General features: G+C 27.8%; 2 protein-coding genes across 2 annotated transcripts; both read right to left on the reverse strand.

Moving 5' to 3' along the window:
* Nucleotides 1-4,766: 4,766 nt before the first annotated feature.
* LOC107169428 (uncharacterized) lies at nucleotides 4,767-5,531 on the reverse strand. Its single transcript, XM_089227531.1, has 3 exons — nucleotides 5,369-5,531; nucleotides 5,108-5,298; nucleotides 4,767-5,038 (listed from the first exon to the last, which is right to left on the reverse strand). Exons 2-3 carry the CDS (start codon nucleotides 5,253-5,255, stop codon nucleotides 4,767-4,769), a joined length of 420 nt encoding a protein of 139 aa, XP_089083657.1. The 5' UTR covers nucleotides 5,256-5,298; nucleotides 5,369-5,531.
* Nucleotides 5,532-12,922: 7,391 nt separating this feature from the next.
* Nucleotides 12,923-13,359, reverse strand: LOC149056043 (uncharacterized). Its single transcript, XM_089226994.1, has 2 exons — nucleotides 13,171-13,359; nucleotides 12,923-13,120 (listed from the first exon to the last, which is right to left on the reverse strand). The coding sequence occupies exons 1-2, from the start codon at nucleotides 13,357-13,359 to the stop codon at nucleotides 12,923-12,925; spliced, it is 387 nt and encodes a 128-aa protein (XP_089083120.1).
* Between the last annotated feature and the right edge of the window lie 6,178 nt (nucleotides 13,360-19,537).

The raw sequence follows: 19,537 nt of genomic DNA on the forward strand, positions 1-19,537 counted from the left end.
TTGCTAATTATTGATGTATCTATTATATACATTTTTTTTTTCAAAACACTCCCTCTCCAACATTATTAAATCCTGCGTACCGGCCTGACAATAGGGTTATGTGGTTAGTGCAGGATACATACAAATTAATTTTATTAATCACGTTCGGAATCGTTTTTGATAAATAACTTAAAGTGCTCCATTAATCTATCACTACTTGTAAGCAGTGGCGTATTTAAGAGGGGTTTTGGGGGTTCAACCTCCCCCTCCCCAAAATTCAGCGCGTCAGTCCGTATGGGTTATGACTTGATGAAACATGCTAAAACACATGACCGCGACCTAAGTGAAACTGCCAAACTGGCACTACAATAATAATTAATATTAGCAGTTGGCACAGCAACCTAAAACCATACCAAAAAACTCTTCTCGGACGTTGTTTGACACAGCGCCACAGCGGCACTGCACAAAACACGAGCAAGAGCCGATAACGGTGGTACGAAATACGTGTGGCAAACCTGTCCTTATAACGGCCGCAAACACGGGGATTGGCGAAAGTGCACAAACGTAAAACGACGTTGGAGGCTGGACGGACGCAACGGATATCCAATGGCACAAAAAATGCGAGTGAGCCCGGAACCAAAACGCAACATTGCGAACGACATGAGTACGTCATAATTGTGGGGGGGGGGGGTGCGTTTAAAATCCAGTACTTAAACACTCGTTGTAAAACGTTATTAACTCTATAAGTTACGGCCCATGTCAACAGCGCCCAATCACACAAATTGCGGGACGCTTCTCTTCGTCCGGCTGCTCCACCGTGAGCGGCGTCTACGAATGATCATTGACCGCGGTTGCAGTTAGGTTCGACGCTGCATTACTGCGGTTACCACAACTTACCCTACCTTCGAAACCAGCCGTCTCGCGGGCTGAAAGTTTCGTCAAATCGGTTCGGTATAGGTACTAGGTATACATTCAAAATTTACTGCAACCATGTCGTATATTCGAATTTAAACTGCAGCACAAGTCGGCTTCGTGTGTCAAAGGCGATGATGAGACCGATGGTGGCGTTTCGAACTCGCAATGACTTCTTCGGTAGTGGCTAGATCGTTACTGTAACGTTAGACGATTAAGTGCACGGTGAATTCGATGAAACTTGCGACTCCTTAGGTGCGAAAGACAGTGATGTGCGGATGTGCCTGTAACCCAAGGCTTTTAATTCATAAATGCACATGAAATGATGTTGATGAGGTGATAAAAGTTTCCATTTTTCAGTAATATTTAGCAGCAACTTTTCAAATGCGTTGGATACAAACTTCATTAAAATGAATTTCCACATAAAATAAGTTGTTGGCAGTTTTTTTTGTATTCAAATATATTATAACTTGTAACACGGCGTAGAGTAAAGGCAAAACAGGTACATAACTGCGTTTGGGAACAATTTTTAATTATATTATATTACATTTATTTATAGAGCTAATTGTATCGTATTTTTAATGACTTTTATTTTTAAAAATATACCTTAATAAGCTAGTTATACCTTTACAATAATACCTAATATACAAGATTTATCAAGGGCCTAATATAAGAATAAAATAGTAATAAAATATCTAATTTGGTCCCTCGATCACTACCACGATAATAAATTCATAAAAATTGTAATCTCTATAAATGACTAAATATAATCATCACCTACCAGAGAACAATTTTTACAAAAAATTGAGTACCTAACATAATATTTGAAACCATACTGACAAGTGACAGGTTAATGTAGCACTTGAAGTTATTAAAATTTTATCAAAAACAAAGGAGAACAATATTTTACTATTCTCGTTATTTTTTAACATAATTATAATATTATGTTAAAAATTATTGGATTACTTGGAAATGAAGTGTAACGAATGTAAATTAATTATATAATATAGGTATGCTTAGTTTTCAATAGTCACTCATCATTGGTATAAAAGTATGGTACATCCTTCGTATGCTATCTACATAAATACATTAATATATGAATTTCCCAAAAATTTCTTAAATTTAGTCAATAACATATGATTTTTTTTAGTGACATAAAATTTATGAATATTTTCTTAAATTATTTATTGATCTTACCATTTAGCCTTAAGTTTAGATGACTAATTGTCAGGAAAACTTTATAAATAAAAAAAAAATTAAAAAAAACCATTTTAAAGTCTTATTTTTTATTTCTGTGCATATATTATGTTAAATATTATAACTGGCTAACACCAGATTAATCGGCGTTAATTAATTGATTTCTCTATGTGACAAATGACAAAATATGTTGCATACTACGTATTCTAAATGATAATTAAAATGTAGAGGTTTGAACACAGAAATACGGAAACCAAGTGGAACGCATTTACCGAATAATTATATATATATATATATATAATCCACCAGTGATGCAGATATCATTAGCTAAGATATGCCACATAGAGTAATTATTTACAGTTCACGCAAATTGAGCATAAATTATAAATACATCACCCAGATACTCGTATATCGGTACACTGTGTACATTGCATCTACAATCATCCGTGTTGAAATTATTAAATCGTATATATATATATAAATATAACGCTAATATTATGTAATAAGTTGAATTAATGGATAAAAATCTTAAAAATTGTACAGTTATTATTATTATTATTATATTTATTATGATGTGTTACATTTTATATTGAAATTGATTCTAAAAATAACAAGTATCTATTTTTCTATTGTATAGCCATAGGTACATTAAACTTATTTTAAGTACACTTTAACTACACCAACTAATAAAAAAAAAAATATTTTTTTACTATTTATCATAAGTTATAATATAATTTATAACATACAGCCATCCTATGCTGTTAAATTTACAGTTTAAAATTTAAAAATAATTCACCGATCATCTAAATATAATATTTTATCACTAGTGCTTTATTTTTTCTGTTCATTTAAATTTTTAATGTAAGTTCGTGCTATAAAATTAATCTCGTCATAATATTATGTAGGTACCAACAAATTTTTTTTTAAATAATTCATTAACTTTCATATTATGCACATTATAAAACAATAGAGATGCATTTATCACAATAATAAAATTAGATGTTAATACTTTAACAAGTTGATGATTTGTTTACCGCCGTATTTTGAATTTTAGCTACCCGGGGCATTTATGGAAGTCCACACCTTTTTATCCCTTTTCCCTCAAAATAATATAAATTAAATATATCTAAAAGTACAAAAACCTTATTTGTTACTAGTTAAAAATGATAATTATACTTGTATAATGGAAAAGTATTTCAATTACTACTCTTTGTTATGACGTTGTTAAAATCACAGAAAAACAAAATATTTCATCATTATTTTAATTTTAATGAAACAATATTATATTTGACAATACATATATTATGTCATATATGCATAATATTTACATGTTATACAATAAGCAAATTTAAAGAGATTTAATTGGTAGGAAGGGAGAGTCACCTAATGGCGGCATCCCATGATCATATTTTTTTTAAGCAGCTATTAATTTATTCATACTTAAAATTTAACTTATCATGAAGTTATTACTGTGAGATGTTCATAAATCATAAGCACAGATACAATTGCGAAACGTTGTGATAGTTTTCGTTGGTACCATAGATACCATAGATTTTCCAATAGTTCATTAAAACTGAATTCTAACATTCGATAATATTAAAAAAAAATTCTAAGAAATGCTTTTTATTCTTCAAAAAATGTTTGAATTAATCGATATTTTTTTGATTTTTATTAACTTGACTTATATAGTACCTACGATCTACATGTCCTGCATCTGCTTATCATCAGCTTTTGTTTAACAAACCGAATGCCTTAGCTACAGCAATAATTTAAGTCTTTTACCGATTCATGTTAAAATACGACTTATATTACTTATGAGTATGTATAAATTAATATGTCAAAGTATAATGTGTACGAAATTAAAGCAGAATAAAATAATATTATTTAATACTTGTGAAATTTTGATTTAAAATAATTGCGCAATGTCTGAATAATAATATAAATTGTTACATATTCATTAATTTTGGTCTCATATATAAATTAAAAGTCAATTAATATCGGTTTTACTGTGCAAGTATTAGGTATATTATGTAATCAATCATATGCCTACCCTGACTATCCTATATATAAGACTATTTGAATTGTTTTTGTCTACGAATATGTTTAAAAATGGTAGGATGCTTCGTGATCGTGATGCCTGATGGTAAAAACTTTCTAATGTGAAATAGTAAATAGCTATATTATAATAAAAGAATACAGTGTTACAAAAACGACAATCCAGCTAGGTACATCAAGTTTTCATTATGTTCATATATAAGGATAATATATTAATATGGTCATATAGACTGAGCATAGAGATAAGTTTAAAAAAAATGATAACAACATTTTTAGAAAAAGATAGAGTACACATATTGGGACCTTTTAAAACTTTTTGACCTAAATAAAGGTATATATGTTACGGTAAAAGATGAATATTGGTGAATGTCGTCATTCTCCGTTGAATGACGTCTTTTACCAAAATGATTCGATTATGTAGGTAAATGATCTAAAATACCAAATTTTAAATTCAAATGTACATCTTTCACCGGTCATTGATGTAATTTACCAAAACTAGTGGTAAAAATGATGATAAATCTCAAATAATACACTGATTTTTTTACCGTATGTACTATTTATAATAATGATTTATTATTAAAATAAAAAAATAGTAAAATAATAAAATACGTACATATTACAAATTATTTATTTGTACAATTTTGGTTACCATGACATTTTGAACTGCACAACATTTCCGCTGCATTGCAAGCACGTTTTTTAGTACCACAACCAGTTTTGCAGTTGCATCGATTAAATTCTTGATGACCAGTTATTCCATGTCCTGCTGCTTCTCTTAATGTTATTTCCCTGTCTTTAATTTTTTTCATGGCTTCATCTAGCTTTAGAAATTTTTCTTTACACGGAGAAATTTGTGCTCGTGTATATTTGTGTTTCAACACCCCATATTCTGTACCTGGTTCAAACATTCGGGTATTTATTTAATTTAAATTAAATAAACATTATCAAATTAAAATTGCCTTACATAATTTATACATGTCATCTTCGCATGAAATAATAACAGCAAGTAAATAACACGGAGAACCTCGTGCTCTATCAACATCTGGTATTGGGACACCAACAGTTGTACCGACGTCCGACATCAAGCTTTGAAATTTTTTTTTAAACATCATTCTCCAATCAAACTGATGATTGACGACAATAATCGGAGAATGTCTGCAATTACAACGTTTAACAATTTTTAGGTAAATGATGTCATTTGCCGGGGAATGACGTCTATTATTACCTCGTTTACATCATTCACCGTAACATTTACATTATAATACATATTGGACATGCAGTTTATGTGCAACATATAATATTAAATCTATGGTTTTCATGAACATATTTTGGACCATGTAACCATGCTTGAATCTAAGCAAATTTAAAAAGTAACATATTAATAAATATTAAAAGAAAAATTGTGAAAATTGCAATGTGGTGGTGGAGTCCGGAAATGTACGTCATATTGTTACTTTGCGTTTCCAAGGTTAAACTGGTATAACATGGATTATAACTTATAAGTACCTACCTATCTGACACGTTTTCTAACGTGATACCTAAATTTTATACATTGCTACTCTCCGATAAGTAGGTAATTACTATAATGTATATTTTTATCTCTTTTCGCAAGTGCCCGCGATAAGCTGAGAGGCCATATTTTTATTTTTGGAACATTGGGGTAATTGTTTTTTTTTCACAGAGCCTCTTCGTTGTATAGGCTGACACCATCTAAACGGTTGCATTACCATATGGGACATACCAGTCAAATATCAATAACTAGCTGATTCCCGTGCACTTCGTTGCCCGTTAAAAATACCAACTATATATGATTAATACGTCGTTTATACCAGGCCTATAGTCATGATCAAAACTTCCCATGGATTAACCCTATCTTAATCTACATTAAAGAATTTTAACACAGTCATTTAAAATACAGGATTAAAAGTATATTCAATAATATTATTTTATCGGATTTTTAGCTTTGTATAAGTGAACCAATTTCTAAAATTGCTGCCTAATAACAAAATGCTTATTTCTTATTCTTCTATACTAAATTGTATAAAAATATATTTAATATAATTATTATTTTTCTCAAATTTACATTAACAAATTTAAGAGCAGCTTATCAAGAAATAATATAGCCTATAGATTCATGGGATTTTGTAGCTTTCTGATGGTAAAACAATTTTAAAACCTGTTAAATAGTTTCAGAGATTAAACCAATCAAATGAACAATTTTTCTTCTTTAATTATTTGTATGTATATTGGTTTATGTTATCGGTATGCATTTTATCGTTGGAAGATTATTATATAATATGAGTTTATTCTATTGGTATATTAAGTATATATTGGCCGGAGTGTCCGTATTGGTTCCCGGGTTCTTTCAAAGAGTATATCCGAATTAGTTCCCGAGTTGTTAAAATTTTGGCTTAATAAATAATATATAACAAACATTTAAAAAAAATTAAAATCTTAATTTAAAAATATAAAATAAATAATAATAAATATAGGCAGTATATCGTTTTTTTTAATTCGTTCACTTTTTTTTATAGTTATTATTTTCTATTATTGAGGTAAAAACTTTTAACAAACATTTAAAAAAAAATTCAAATCTACTGATTTCGTTATTTTTATATTTGTCCATTTCTGTTTTTATAAAATATTTCCTTATTTTTAGACTTCAGGTTTTGTAGTTTGTTCGAACTTCGCAATTTTATATAAGTTTCAATTTGAACTTTTTTTAATACATCCATAAATTGAAATATGTTCGGATGTGCGGAATAAAAGCAACTGTTGCATTTGCTGTGAAATGATTCACAGCAATTAGTATTGCTAATTATAGTACCTATTGCTAACTTCGTTCTATACTACTGGTATATTCAGCCCACATTGTTGGTGGGAGTGAGCTATCTTTTTTAATATAATTTTTAAAATATAATCGAAGAATTCATTAAGTTTTTCATTTAAAATATTAATTATAATATTAAATATTTCATTTATATTATACTGTATTTTGTTTTTTCGTAAGTCTGTATCGGGAACCAATTCGGACGTGTGCCGCCTGCCTAGAATATTGGGAACAAATTCGGATGTCAATTTTCCGGTATGGGAACCTTTTTTCATACCAATTACCTCCCAGCTAAAAAAAGGTATAGGTATATTAAATTCCGTATTTTTATGATTTAGTTTTAATAATTTGTATAATTATTGTTATTGTATAAAATGCATTAAAAAATATATAAGTATTCATATTATTTACATTTTCAGAAGTTAATCATAATATATATACCTATATATATATATATATAGGTATACACAGCCACAAAGAGGATAGGTTGCAAGTAGCTGGAAACCCACGGGACCTCATGAGCCCATGCCGTGCAGCACAATACGTATTGGCAATGAATAATTATAATTGTTAATTACTCCACAAAAAAGGCTACATTTTTTAAAATCCTTTCTCATCGCACAGTGAAAATATGAGAAGAACCTCTATTCCAAATTTCAAGTTCGCACGTTGCGTAGTTTTTGAGTTACAGGTGTTAACAGAGATCAGTGAGTCAGAGGTTAGAGGTTTGAGTGGTTGGATTTTATATGTATAGATTAATAACTATAATAAACAGTTAATCACTTCGCTTACAAGTACCTGATATACCTAAATACCTACAAACAAAATTTTAAGTAGTTAAATAATAAATATACGTTTTGCTATAATCAATTTAGTTAAAATAAACAGTCGGTGATCGGAATTATTTATACCAAAATCACCGGGTCGTGGATTCTTCATATTAAATGGATATTAAAATTATACATAATACATTAGTTACAATAAATATCCACTAGTATGAAGAGTGGAATTTTTCTTCATAATTTAAATTTTTCAACAGTCTTAATGTGTCCTTACTTTGATGGCTTGTATGATAAAAATAATATAATTAATATAGGTACTAATTCAAGCTTGCATATTTTTTCTATAATATTGTAATGAGGTCAAGAAAATACTATGGTACTATCCAGTAGACAGTTATGAGCTTTTATGGTTCTTTGACTTAATTTAGATTCTGAACGAAGTGATGAATGTATTGATTTTACAATGATGTGAGTGTTTTTTTTTTTTTGTCTGTGTCTGTTTACAGCATAGTCGAAATAATGCTTCAATTTCAAACTTTGGGGGTGGTTTCCTATGTAAAAATGAATATCCTTGGTGCATTATAGAGGTCAAAAGTAAACATTTTTCAACAGTTTTCAAAAAAAATCGAGAATTCGAGAAAAACCAAAAAAAAAAAGATGACAGAAAAACAGGAATTTTTACGCAAAACCAGTTTTCAACCAAATCGATTTTATTTATATGGTTGTAATTCAAAAACTTATCACTGTAAATACTTGAAATTTTCACCAAATGTTTATGTTAGAGTTATCTATTTACAGTTTAATTTTCAAAAATTTTCGATTTTTATGAAAATTTTTTTTTTGATGTGTCGGTAAAAAGATGTTGGATGACCAAAACACTTGAAAATTTAATACAAGGTTCCTTATGAGTTGTTCTTATTGTAGCTAAAAAAAATTAAAAATCGTTAGACACAATTTTTTTTTTATAAGCGTTTAAAGTTCAAATTTTTACGAAATCTGTCGAAAACGTGAAAATTTGCAATAATTTTGAAGTTGATAAATCATAAAATTTTTGTGTTTATAACCAAAGAATAAAAATACAACACTAAGTTTTTCATAAGTTTTGCTACAAGAAGCTATAGGGAAAACTCTAAGCATCATTATAGGAAAAATTTTAAGTGCGTTTGAATTTTAAATTTTTACAAAATAGCGTAACGAAACGATTTTAAAAATTTGTTATTATTCAAAAAGTATAAGCCGTAGATACTTGAAAATTTTAAATTATTTAGATTGGCATTTTCTTTACATGATTTAATTTTCAAAATATTCTGACTTTTTTGAGGTATTTATAGACAAATGAAATTTTCAATTTTTCTGAAAATTTGTTTTTGAAGTTTTGATAAAAATTTTATGGCCCTATTAAAATACTTGTAAATTGAATACAAAGTTTCTCATAAGTAATTCTTATAGTGATTAAAAAATTATAAGAATGCATAGGCACAATTTTTTTATTAGCATTTGAAGTTCAAATATTGACAAAAATTGGTCAAAACCATGAATATTTGCAAATTATTTTGTAGTTCAAAATTCATAAAATTGTTTGTTTTTATATCTAAGGTTAAAAAATTCAACACTAAGTTTTAAATAAGTTTGGCTTCAAATGTCTAAAGAGAAAATTTGAAGCGTCATTATAGTAAAAATGTTTTGAGCGTTTGAGTTTTAAATTTTTATGAAATCAGGTATATGTATATCTATGATAATATAAGGTATTATGAATTATGATAACTATATACAATGTTTTTGGGAAAATTGATTAACCATGCCTTATGCAAAATGCGTCTTAATTGAAAAATAAAATATTTGTTTCAAAATAGAATATATGACAATATTTAAATATAATACATCCTAGACTGACAAATCATCTCCGTTCAGAATCGTTTTTCGTATACAATGATATTTATCATTGCATTCAAATCTAACCTACCCTAGTCAGAGGTTCACCCCACCACCTAATGTACAGCAGAGCGACATTCACTTACCCGCTTTTTACAATTAATGTTGCAGATTATTTATGACTTATAAAAAAAAAAAATTAAATTTCAATGACAAAATGTGTTTTAAAATGTACAATTATAATATTTTCTACAGTCTAAAATTCAAGGCAAAGTTAATATGATTGTGCTTGTTATGTTTGGAATAATTCTCAGAATATAATAGCTTGGAAATGTATTTAAGTACATTTTAAAAAAAAAGGTAATTTATTTTATATGCCTTGGTAATAATATAATATAATATTCATTAAAGCTGTCACATTGTCATGCTTTATTAACGTATATTGCCTGTTTTTAACTTACCAATTATTAAAATTCAACACAAACTTAATGCATTTACAACTCAAATCAAAATATATAGGTACCTCAAAATCTGTGTATTAAATTAGTATGATACAAATGCTTATTAGATTTCAATTAGATAATATATCCATATTAGTTAATGCAATATTGCCGATTTAATTTCGAGTATATATAAATATTATATGGTGTTAAATGTCATAGTTTTGAAGTGGGTTCCAGTAGTTAACTTCAAAAGGTCATTAAATATCTCTATTTGAATTTATACGTAATATGAAATTATTGAAATTCACAGTTTGGTCCAATGAATATAGGGGCGCATGTAAACTTCACAACAAGTACCTTTTTTAGTATAATTAGGACAGGGAAAAAATCAGGTAAAACTGAATCAAAGATAATCAAATTACAGTTAAGTTGATATTCGTTATAATAAGTTATTATTAAAACAACAAATCATCATTTTTGTTATAATAATTGACCTCATTAAATAATAGGTAATTATGTTATATGTGTATTGTGTATACGAAAAAGAAATATAAAACTTAAAATTAAAAAATTAAAACAATAATTGTTCAAATAAATCATACAAACTGTAATGTATTACGTTTACGTCAAGGCCTTAAGAGGACATGATACCCGCATGTGTTGTCTTCGTCTTACAAATGCGTTACATGGCAAATTTAACGCTCAATAGATCACGTTTAGCTCCTTTAGTTTAAAAATTATAGTAAATTGACCTCTTATAAAATTTAAAGGTGTGAATATTATTTAGACGACCTCGTGGGTTTTTTCGTTATAGTTTAATTTTTAAGCGAGTTATAAGTATTTTAAGATTAATTTACAATTTTAAAATACTTATAACTCAGTTCTAAATAATATTCTTTACCTTTAAATTTTATAAGCGGCTAATTTACTCTAATTATTAAACTAACGAAGCTAAACGTGATCTGCTGAGAGTAAAATTTGCTATGTTATACGAACTTGTAAGACAGAGACAACACATGCGGGTATCACATCCTCTTAACATTGGTGGAGTTTCCATTTAATTTTTATAAGTAAAAAATAAAACTGTTGGGATTTTCATTAGATTTAGGTTATTACTTTTTTATCTGATTAAGTCGTGTTTACAACCACCCGAATATAGGTCCAGCACCAAATAAACCAAGCGCAAATCAGTAGCGTAACAGGAGCTAAATCAGCGGGAGGGGGGTATTTAAATACTTTTTATTATTTTGTTACCTTTATTATAGTCTATGTAACTTTTATTAAAACGTCACCGATATAAAAGGGGGCATCCACCCATAACACTACTAAGTTGCGTTAATGATGCAAACTATAAATTGTACACATTGAAATAATAATGAGACCCTCTGATATCAAGGAATAATACATATGGATATAAATGAATCATATCGTATAAACATCAGATTATGTATTAACTATTAGGACTATTATATGAAATAGATTATTTGGACGGCTACAGATTTATTTAAAATTTGATAATAGGTATTGTAATCACTAATCAATGATAAATATATTTTTAATAAAAATGAGAAAGGACCTTCTTTATGACATTTTTAATCAAAATTGTACTTCGCATCGGGTTCCCCAGAGTTTAAGATACCCGGTCCGTATATGGTTATATTTATATTATCAACGTCAATACATAAGTTCTTACAACACATAGAGTTCATTTTGAAACTTCGATGTATGATATATTATTGAAAGACTGTTTGTCGTCACACCCGGTGTGTGTAACGAACCGAATGGAGCGGAATACGTCTATATAAATTGGACTTTTTTATTTTGCAACAGCAAGCCTTTCCTTTCTTGCCTTGAGAAAAAAAATGATCCTTTGTTTATTTTTCGTGACGTTTTGCTTTTGGAGTTAAAGTGGTGATAGACCCGTGCATTTGGTACGACCGACACAATATAGATGTGACATGACAACACTTTGAGTGCGGACTAGGATGGACTGTGTATTACGCCGCTTAAATATACTAACAACAGCGAGCGTGTTGTGGGAAAGCAAAACAAAAAAGCAGCAGACCCTTTCTGTCGCTGAGACTGAAGTGTGTTTTCATTGGTGAAATACTGCTATTGTTATGGTGGAGAATATTCATACATAATACATTCTATATTACGTTACTTCAGCAGCTATCCGCCAGAAATAAAGTCGATGATAAAATCTGAAGTATATACTTACAGTTCTATAATAATGATAAAATATTATTTTAAAACATTAATTTTCACGGCTAATTCATCTAATTTGAATATTTTTTTTTCTTTTCTTTTATATTATTACTTATTCTGAAAGGAATAATGGATATTTTACAAAGATGTGTGTTAATTATTTTTTTGTGTTTATTTATTTATTTATTTATAATATATAAACGCCAAACGGCAATTTTAAAATATCAGATTAAGTATAAGTTAAAGATTAATAGATACAATAATAGTATAATAATACAAATACACAAAAAAACAGAACATATGGAAACATAATATAAACTAAATGGTAATACTTTAATTTAATAATATAAAACTATAGTACAACATATTTATAACCAGTATATTTAATTACATATTAAAATCAAAATTAAGATAGTTCAGATTACGAAGCATTCTGTGCAAGGGGTGATTATGTCCATATAATGTATTGTGAGTTGGAACTTTGAAGAGTGAGTGATTTCTGGAAAAGAAGGAAGGGATACGAAAACATATTTTAGAGAGGAGATCGGGTGCATCTATGGTGCCACTTAGGAGCGAGGTTATAAAGCGTTCATCGGCATCTTGTCGACGAGTTGACAGCATTGGTATTCCCAATGAACTACGTATTAGGGAATAGTCATGTACTCATGTGTAGGGTGAGCTATCATCATTATGTAGGCAATGTAGGAAAGAAACCTATTTTGTACACGCTCGAGTCTTAGTTCGTCTTTGGCTAGGTAGGGATGCCATACTACCACATCGTATTCTAATGTAGAGCGTACTAAAGAGAATTTTAATGCGCAGAGATAACGGGCAGAAGAAAACTGTTTAGTATTGCGTTTAATAAACCCAATACTTTTAAAGCTTTACCTACAGTGACATTTATATGGTGCTCAAAATGGAATGATGGTGTATAATGAATACCAAGATCTTTATAGAGGAAAACACGGTTAAGAGAAGTGCCATTAAGGAAATAGTTGTGGTGGATAGGAGATCGCTGCCTAGAAAACGACATAACATGACATTTACTTATATTAAGGCTAAGACCAATGGAGTTCGCCATCTATCATTAACGTTTTGGATAGTAAAAATAGTTTTTAAGGTTGAAAATTAAAAATAACTTTTCTTATAAGTAGTTTATACAGTAGTTAAAAATCTTAAAATATATAAACACTGTTTTTATGTAAAATTTGTACAAAATTAGATATTTAAACAAAAAACAACTATTTTAATTATTTTCATACTGTAATCCAAAACTCTAAAAATATACAAACAGAATTTTTTTTATAGTTGTTTAAATTTAAAATCTCGATGAAATTAAATATTTAAATGAATATTTAGTTTTCTGTTTATTTATTTGACCTATAAAATATTGACCAAGTCCATGATAAATGAATCATTCTGTATAAAGTGAAATATAGTGTAAGACATTCAATATAGTCTTTAAACAATATTCAAAAATATTAGTATAAATGTTTAATACAGACGTACTACTACCAAACCTCTTTTGTGTCTTTCGATCTGTTTTTATTTTGTTTGTAGAAACGGAACAATAAAATCGTTTCAAACGAGATTTTTGAATCAATTAAATCGAATAGAAATACCCTGCAAGGAAAGACTACCTATACAAATCTGAGTTATTGTGCTTTACTTTTGTACAAGAAATCTAAATAGCCATTCAAGCTAATAATAATAATAATAATAATTCGGCCTTTTGTGTTATGAGCATACAAATGAATATGAATTACGTTTCAGGCATAATTATAGTTCTACTTAATTTATATATTATATATTTTTGGTTCGGAATAATAAATAAAAATTGACGTTTTTCACAATATTCACATTTCGCTGTAATATGATAGCTCTAAGCACATAATGTATTTTAACTTAATAACAATCTCTTTTAAATTTGTAGCCTGAATAAAGTCGTAGTTAAAAATTTGTTGATTCTTATACACAATGCACGTTATACATACTTAGTTTAAAAATAATTTAAAGTTTATAACTTTCTTTTTAATAATCCTTGTTATAAAATGAAATATTACTAGTCAATGAGTTTATTAATATAAAAATATATCTTATCAAAAACATAGGTATATATGAAACGATAAAATTACAAAATTTAATGTTTTCCCATACTTCTTTCGAAGTTGCTTTATAATAAAATATCAAACATTTAATACATATATAGTTTACTGAATATAAACAAATTATTAAGGACAGCCAAATTATTATTATTTTTCAATATGTATATAGGATTCAGGTCTTATGATTCAATAATCACCTTACCATTATAAATATTGTATTGTATATATATACGGGTGATTCTTTTAAGTGGGTACACTAATCATCTCGAAAAGTATTTACTTTTTTCAAAATATTTTTTTACTTGGTTTCAAGTTGTTAAAAAACCAAAGTTTTTATTAAAAAGTTATATTTTTAAATATTTTTTATCCTTATAATTTTTTAAGTTTTTTACTTTTTTGAATGACAAAATAGAGTTTTAATTTCATATTCCCAAGCAGAATATTTTTTTAAGTATTTTGATTCATAAAAATCGAATTTAGGACGAATAGTTTATGAGTTATAAGTATTTAAAGTTTAGATTGGCAGAGTGGAGTAGTACGGGCCGGTTACCCCGCAAAATGTTTGCCCACTACTCCGCTTGTAACAACTTTAAATACAAATTAATATAACTCATAAACTACTCGTCTTAAATTCGATTTTTATGAATCAAAATACTTAGAAAAATATTCTGCTTGGGAATATGAAATTAAAACTCTATGTTGTCATTCAAAAAAGTAAAAACTTAAAAAATGATAAGGATAAAAAATATTTAAAAAGTATAATTTTTTAATAAAAACGTTTAGTTTTTTAACAACTTGAAACCATGTAAAAAAATATTTTGAAAAAAAGTAAATACTTTTCGAGATAATTAGTGTACCCACTTAAAAGAATCACCCTGTATATATATATATATATATTTTTTTTTTAACGAAATATAGGTAATTATTAATTCCAATTCTCCATGATTTATTAACCAACGTGATAACAATTTATGTATGTAGTTGTCTCAGACAGTCAGACCTCGAAAAGTCTACTGCAGCCTAAAGGTAATAAAAAATACTTATACATGTAAAACCACGCCACCAAACCGGAATCGAACGACGTTGTTGCAACAATATTATAAATTATTATAATAATATACCAATTGTCTATACTCCTATAGTACTGCAGTTGAAATATTATGCGTTTTAGAATATTTTAATAGAATTTCAACGTGAACTACGACTAAAAATAATCAGAAAACACACATAACCACATATCGTGATATTATACTTCGTAAATAATATAAATATAAAATTAAAAACAGAAATGGCGATGGCATATTAGAGAGCCGTTATAATATTATGTTTTCGGTAAATATTAAATATAATATGTCAAGTTAGATATACAATTTAAAACCGCGTCAATGCTCAAGAGTGTATTATATAGATTAGCACTATCACGTTCGCAATGGATATAAGATATTAAGTTGGTGCATTTTGAGTAAATAACATAATATTACGATGAAAATTAACAGTGTATTAATTATCGGTAGGTATATCTATACAAGTACCTATACCTTAACCTTCGTTAATTGTATAAAAAAATATCTTTTGAATTTTGAGTTTTGACACAAATAATTAAATTTTTGTTAATTGTTTTGATCGATCTGCAGATTACTGCGAATTGCGATTCGTTGTACTCGAAAATTATATGATATCTACCTATATAATATTAATATGTTTGATGGTATATTATTATGTATCATGTATGTCGTACAAAACAGGAAAGTTGTTTCTATCGTATACATGATTATTATCGGCACGGCTGTTTGGATGATTGTATTGTTATTGTTTACAGCACGAATTAGATTCTTGCATTCTTTATTCTTTGTTTGATTTAAATGTGAAAAAAAAAACTGTGAAAAGCACAATATATCTAATTAAAAATTATTGTCTTAATACCTGTAATATGTTATACATAGCTATATTATTATCATTATTTATTGACTATTTACATACTATACACAATATAATATGTATAATACACATTATTATAGAGTGATTCTCCATTTTATCTTTTGACATTGGCGATATTTTTTATATTAAAATTCTAATTTCCAGAATTATCAAATAAACGATATTTTCAAATGCTTGAATTTGTATGAAATTTAATTACGGTGTCTGTATAGCGATAAACATTTCTTTTTTAAAATGACAACCTTCATGATATAATAGATATTTTAGTATTATGGTATTATAATTAAAATTATTACTATTTTTATTTTGTTTCGTAAAATTGCAGGAACATCGAGGGTTTTATAATTGGCACCACGTAGAAACGACAATATACACACAACAAGCACACACAGATATTATATATGTGTATAATATAATATATAATATATTATATATACAACATATCCCGTGATATAAAACAGTGAATATATGTATATATAAATGTGTTTGCGTATCTCCTCGAGTACTTAAACGATTATACTTAACGGGCTGTGTCTTATGATTTATGTGTATCGTAACGTATAATCCCGAAATGAAGAGCGTCAGAAACTACGCAATTACAGATGCAATTATCCTGTACACATATTTGTTCAGCTTTTAGCAGATATTAATTATAGGTAGGTGACACCTAGTTGTAAGTGTCCTAGTCATTAAATTATCACCAAAGCGTAGATAGAAACGATTGTCACTATTTATAAATTTATGATGCTTGGCAAAAATAAAAATAATTACGCCTTAAAACATTTTGTTGGTGTATGTATAAGTTTCAATACAGTAGAATTTTACTAACAGATATTATAAGGGGAGGCAATGTGAAACCCTATAAATACGGACTAATCAATTTTTTTTTATTTTTTCAGAAATAGCAATTTTCTGGTTTAACCTGCGATATCGTAAGCGTAATGTTTAGTACAAAACATTTATCTAAATACATTTAAGTACCTACATTAGTGTAATAAAACGATTTTCGTCAAAACCTATTAAATCCAAACAATATAGTTAATTTCGACATAATTTAAGTATTTTATGATTGAAGTAGGAAGAACTTACACACTTTTGTGTTATCTTAAACATTCTTAAATTCTTATAATAGTTTCGGTTTAAATACAAAGAATGTGAAAAAATTAAAGAAAACACATGTAATTTCGAGTATTCATTTGAAATAATGAACGTAATTTTAACTTTAAGCTCGAATATTCAATGACGGGAACAAAAGTTTAAAGTAGTCTTTCAGTTGAAAAAATTATAAGTAGGTAATAAATAAAATGAAATAACGTTAGTATCTGGTTTTAGATTTTAAGTTAATCGAAAAATGTATCGCGCGGTTTTACAATGATGTGTCTGTTAACATCTGTCGGAGCTGTAAAAATATTTAGATTTTCAACTCCAATATTATTCTTGGTTGTCAGGAATGTAAATCTAGGTGGTAGGTACTTTAAATTTCTGAAATAAAAAGTTCCTAGCACTTGTCTTAATAATTGAGATAAAAAAAAGATGAAAGCAGGTAATTGTTCTGCTGCAGAAATAGGTGTTGAGTGTACCTTAACATTGAGAAATTAGTCACTGTAATGTATAATATACCTAGTCTTAAATTTGAATTCAGTGATACATTACATAGGTACAATAAACGGTTTTCAGTGAAGTTGGTCTATCAGTTTATATAATTACTTACCAAACATATTAGTTGACAAACTTATATTGCTATCAAAGTAATTTATTTTACTATTAGTAACGCAGGTACTATATGTACAGGTAACGGTAGTTACTAGTTATCTTTATAAAATAAGCATATAATACATGCGAAACAATTAAATTAATCAATTTAAAAAAGATATTAACCATCGTAAAAATAATAGTAATTTGTCAACAGTTGGGTATTTTTAATTAAACTGTTATTAATATTAATAAAATACATATGGTCTAACTGCTTGAGTTGATATAGTTATGTTATTTACCTCATTAAATTTAGAGTACCATATAAGAATCTTGTCGTACTTCGTATGTTCATGAATTTGCATATTATAAATAACATATTTTGTTTTTTATTAGGTAGAAATAACACGCCAAATGGGATATTTAACATTCTATCACCCTCAATGGATCCGCACCTGTCTGTGTGATTTTTTATAGAATCTTTTTTGTAATAACTAATGAGCATAATATATTTATATTGATTCAATATTAAATACATACATTATGAGTTTATGACAGTTGCGTCATTATAAGACATTTAAATTTTGTGATCTACGCTAATTCTAATTGCATTGAAGATCGTACTAATAAATATTATCTAATTGAAATTAAGGTGTGACGTAAAAGTTTTTGTAAAATATTAAAACGTGAGCCGTTGTAACACCTGCTAGATGTGGAATATGGTAATTATTTTCGATAGAAAATATTCAAGAAAATTGAAAGGATTGGCTTATTAAAATAAATAAACATGGAATAATCAAAAACAAAATATTCCGATTTTTTCAAGATAAATAATAATTATTCTTTATTTTAAAATTACATTAGATTTTTCATGCCGACAGTTGATCTGACTCGCCATATTAGATGTTTCACATCAATATAATAATATAATTTATTGTGAACTAGGTATGGTATAATGTCATATAGTGGTACATACTTTTGTTAATACACAAATTACAATTAAATTGTCTCGGGTATGTGTTTTTTATTATGCAATCTTGTGCACACTGCTCATTAATATTTTATGGCTTTTTACAAATTTTAAAACATATATATATATACATATATACACTCGTGTATCATATTCTCTTTAAAGGGCTTAAGTCACTTTTTAAAGGATTGACAAAAATTAAGAATTATTCGTATTGGTTCGCGCACGTGTGTGGACTTCCGTTTTCGAATCGAAATCACTTTTCCATGATGCATATATAATATAGTACTTATATTTAAATAAATTACATATAAACCGGTACGTGAGTAAAACATCAAACGCAGTCTATTATAACGAGATTTTTAATTTGCATATAGGTATATAAAAATGGGTCACAGTGTGGCATAAATATAGAATCAAAAATGAATAATAGGTACCTATATAATAGGTACAAACAAATTGATTCACCAAGAAAGTTTATCTTCCATTTAATTTGAATTTATTTAAATTCTTTTTTTTATTACGTTTTCTAGTAAGTAAGAATATCTTAATGT

The sequence above is a fragment of the Diuraphis noxia genome, unplaced genomic scaffold (genome assembly GCF_037042655.1).
Source record: "Diuraphis noxia isolate RWA-SAM2 unplaced genomic scaffold, SU_Dnox_SAM2 contig0004, whole genome shotgun sequence".
Taxonomy (NCBI): domain Eukaryota; kingdom Metazoa; phylum Arthropoda; class Insecta; order Hemiptera; family Aphididae; genus Diuraphis; species Diuraphis noxia.

Excerpts from the sequence above, each read along its gene's own strand:
- LOC107169428 (XM_089227531.1), bottom strand. The coding sequence starts at position 5,255 with ATGATGTTTAAAAAAAAATTTCAAAGCTTGATGTCGGACGTCGGTACA. Across the intron at positions 5,039-5,107 it reads AGATGACATGTATAAATTAT|GTACAGAATATGGGGTGTTG; the intron begins GTAAGGCAATTT and ends TGTTTGAACCAG.
- LOC149056043 (XM_089226994.1), bottom strand. The coding sequence starts at position 13,359 with ATGGCGAACTCCATTGGTCTTAGCCTTAATATAAGTAAATGTCATGTT. Across the intron at positions 13,121-13,170 it reads AGCACCATATAAATGTCACT|TTTTCTTCTGCCCGTTATCT; the intron begins GTAGGTAAAGCT and ends AATACTAAACAG.